The following is a 3,358-nucleotide window of genomic DNA, read 5'->3' as shown; positions in this document are numbered from 1 at the left end:
ACCCTCGGGTAGTGGTCAAGCTATTCATCTGTTGGCACTCAATCGGGAGCGTGCGGCCTGGTTAATAAGCGCCGATTTCTGACACCCTCATTCGCCAGAGGGCCGCGCGTACAACCCCAAGCTTCCCGGTGCTTGGCCTGCCGCCCAGCTACTTGCCATTGTCCCATGTGTAGTTCCGGCTGGCGTGTACGTCTATTTGTACACGGTTATTCCGGTCTTTCTCTTGAGTATTTTACAATGGCATGTAGATTTATGATAATCCCACTGCACGAAGGAGATGCTGTCATGGTACTACTACTAAAGAAATAAATTCTGACAGAAAAAACTATCTATAGAGCTCTATGAGTGTGTGGGTAGATGAGGATGAAGCAAGGGGCTGTCAAGATGCCTATCATGGATATAGGGAGGGGGGAGGGGGGGTCCCAAGCCCTAGAAGAAAAAAAATTTACTGCTTCTTATATCTTAACCAAATATGGCTAAGGACACCTCAAAAACAGCCATAGTGCATCTGCTACTGTATCCAAAATATATATTCCATCTCATATACCTATAAGCAAGGTTTAGGTCAGAGATTGACACACGTGCCAGCTAAACTGGCAATCTAATCTAGATTTACTGATCAAGTCTTAGATCTAACCTGGACGACGAGAGAGCCCCTCTATCGTCTCTCTCGTCGTACCAGGTATGACCCCTATTCATATCTACCTACTCATGTACTAATCTATTGTCTCTCTTGTCATACCAGTCCCTGTACATCATACATCAATACCATTTCTCAGTTTAATAAGCCCAATGTGGTGCAATAATAACAGGCTGTCATATTCTCATCACACTACTGGTGATATATGACCAGTGAATATCATATATATGACTTTATATGGTCCCATATAGGCAGAGAACATCATGTAATACCTCTTTACAATGTATATAGTGAAGTTAACACAAAAATATTACCTTTATCAGCGGTTTTGATCCCATCAATTGTTCACATGCCTTAGCAATCTTATCTAATCGTGGGAAATCATTACCCGATATGGTAAGAGGGGGAGGGGGGTCCCTGGAGGGCCGGAATTTTTTTTTCAACCCTATATCCATTTTTTGAATCTTGACAGCCCCTTGGGATGAAGAGAAGAGAAATGTGACGGGAAGTATAAATATGAACTGAGAATATGATACAAGAACATGGAATAGACAATACCATACACTTGTATCTATCTTGTTCCCTGCATGGCACTGGTACTAGTTCAACCCTAGTACCGTGCTTTGACAGACCAATCCACCTGTACACAGGGTTTTTTTTAAAAACAATATTTAGGGTTATAGCTTCCCAATATGTGATATTATATAGCTGTCAATCCCCCGCTCGCCGCTCAAGGGGTGTGCGGAAGAAAAATACCAGACATTGGGTCGAAAAAGTGCAATAGCGAAGTCAGCCAGTCTGCTGTTCAAGCCAGCTGCCGGTCATAAGCAGGCTGGTCATCTCAACCTTTTGTCTATTCAGTTGCCACTGGCAGATTCGTCCCCATTCCGATTGAGTTGGTCCACAAAGCAGACTCGGATATCTAGGGCTAACTTATGTTCTGCGCTGGAGTTGACTGCCGGTGGCTGGCCACAGGACACTACCCGGCTTCTCTTGCCAGCTCACACTGGTGGCAATGCCAATGGCGGTTGGCAATGGGGGGTCCAACGGCAGCTTGAAGGGAAATTTTATTCCTTTGTTGCAGACAAAGAAACCTTTGTTTGCACTAAGGCCGCTGTTGGACCCCCCATTAACAGGCCGCCATTGGGTTTGCACCCAGTGTCAGGCCAGGCAAGACTCTTCGATGCTGGTAATCGCCAGCGAAGTCACGGCCAGGTCTTCTGTTCAACACAGCTGCTGCCAGTGGTCATAAAGGCGAGGATCAAGTAGTTATTGTTTCCATCTTTTTTGCTGCTCCCACATTCACTCCCAGATTCACCCCCATTCGACCTTGTCATGGATTTGGTTCCGCAAAGCAAAGAAGATAAAGTCTATGTAGGGCTAAATATCCTGCGCCGACATGATTCACTCTGTCAAGGCAGCGCCAACGGCCGGCCCACGACCAACACGCGGACATAAAAGTCCTGCGCGTTGAAGCTGACGACCTCGAGCAGCCGCAGCTGGTCGAAGCCGAGGGGCAGCGCGGCGGGGTCCGCCGAGGGCTGCGCTTGCACCATCTGGTCGTATGTGAGCAACGGAGAGACAGGGCTAACCGGAGCAAACGCACCTCTGCGAGATGATAGAACGCATTGGCGACCTGCATCGCGAGGATGCGCTTCGAGAGGTAGCCCGCTGCGTCTTGGACCTGGACCTGGCTGATGAACCGCGGATGGCCGGGCCACTGGGCCGCTGTCAGCGACCGCGCGGCCGACAACGATAGAGGGAAACTCACCTCAATAATCAAGAACGCGTCCCGTGCGTCGCTCCGGAACGGCGGCGAAATATACGCCGAGAGCGACCGGTCCCCCTCCGCTATGCCTCTACCTGCGAGGATCTCGGCCATCGCGACGCCGAGCGTGCCCGGCCCGCACACGGGCTTGAACGGGATAGACACCGGTGCACTCCGCACAGGCAAGCCCGCCGAAGCGTCGATTTCGGGCAGCGCGGGGACGTAGTGCAGCGGGAGGAAGCCGTTAGTGCGGTGCCACACGTCCTGTGCATCGGACGGCGGCGGGAGCGGGCGGGGCTGCGGGTGAGGATTGTCAGTAGCGAGCGGGGGAGCTAACTGGACGGCGCACGTTTGAGAACGAGACGGTGGGGCCTTGCCAGACCATGCCAGAGTGCGCTGCGTTGGAAAGGACAGTGGCGAACGTCGGGATAGTAGGCGGTGGGCTGACGGGGAGCCATTCGAGGCGAAGCGAGCCGTCGGGGAGGACGACAACGCGCTGGCCCAGCAAGGCGTGCGGAAGGACACGCTCAATGCCAGTGGGGTCGGTTAGCTGGGAGCGTCGGGGCGGCATACACGGTGCGTTTTCTTGTTCTTCTGTGCGTTAATAGGGAGAGCTTTGCTTCTTGCGCTAGATGGGAAGGTGCTGGGAAGGACAAGATGAGCTTTTATATGCAGACCACTCGGTGTGCCACGCACCACGAGAAGGAGGTATCATTCCTCTCACAACCCAACCAAGCGTCAACCAAGCGCACCATTAGCGTGCACGCCGAACACGAGGCCTTTGTGAGAGGACGACGCTGGGGCGCTCAGACGAGCGGCCGGGTGCGACATCCCAGCGCGGGGCCACCGGCCACTAGCGCAGGCGGCGCATCGCCAGGGGGCGGAAGGCGCGGTGGACGTCGTTGACAAGCCGCAAGGCGGCCACGTGTCAAATGATGGGCGCGGCTGTC

The 3,358-nt window shown here is 52.9% G+C and overlaps 1 protein-coding gene across 1 annotated transcript; it reads right to left on the bottom strand.

Moving 5' to 3' along the window:
* Nucleotides 1–2,052: 2,052 nt before the first annotated feature.
* On the bottom strand, nucleotides 2,053–2,979 carry MIND_00183500 (uncharacterized protein; the record flags this gene model as incomplete). The annotated part of the gene is made up of 4 exons (XM_037358748.1): nucleotides 2,053–2,196; nucleotides 2,247–2,360; nucleotides 2,412–2,705; nucleotides 2,758–2,979. 4 exons carry the CDS (start codon nucleotides 2,977–2,979, stop codon nucleotides 2,053–2,055), a joined length of 774 nt encoding a protein of 257 aa, XP_037223843.1.
* Nucleotides 2,980–3,358: the final 379 nt, after the last annotated feature.

Source organism: Mycena indigotica (assembly GCF_014461135.1).
Source record: "Mycena indigotica strain 171206Taipei chromosome Unknown Mind.scaff0002, whole genome shotgun sequence".
NCBI classification, from domain to species: Eukaryota; Fungi; Basidiomycota; class Agaricomycetes; order Agaricales; family Mycenaceae; genus Mycena; species Mycena indigotica.
Note: the sequence above shows the minus strand (reverse complement) of the source record. Positions and strands in the feature narration are given on the sequence as shown.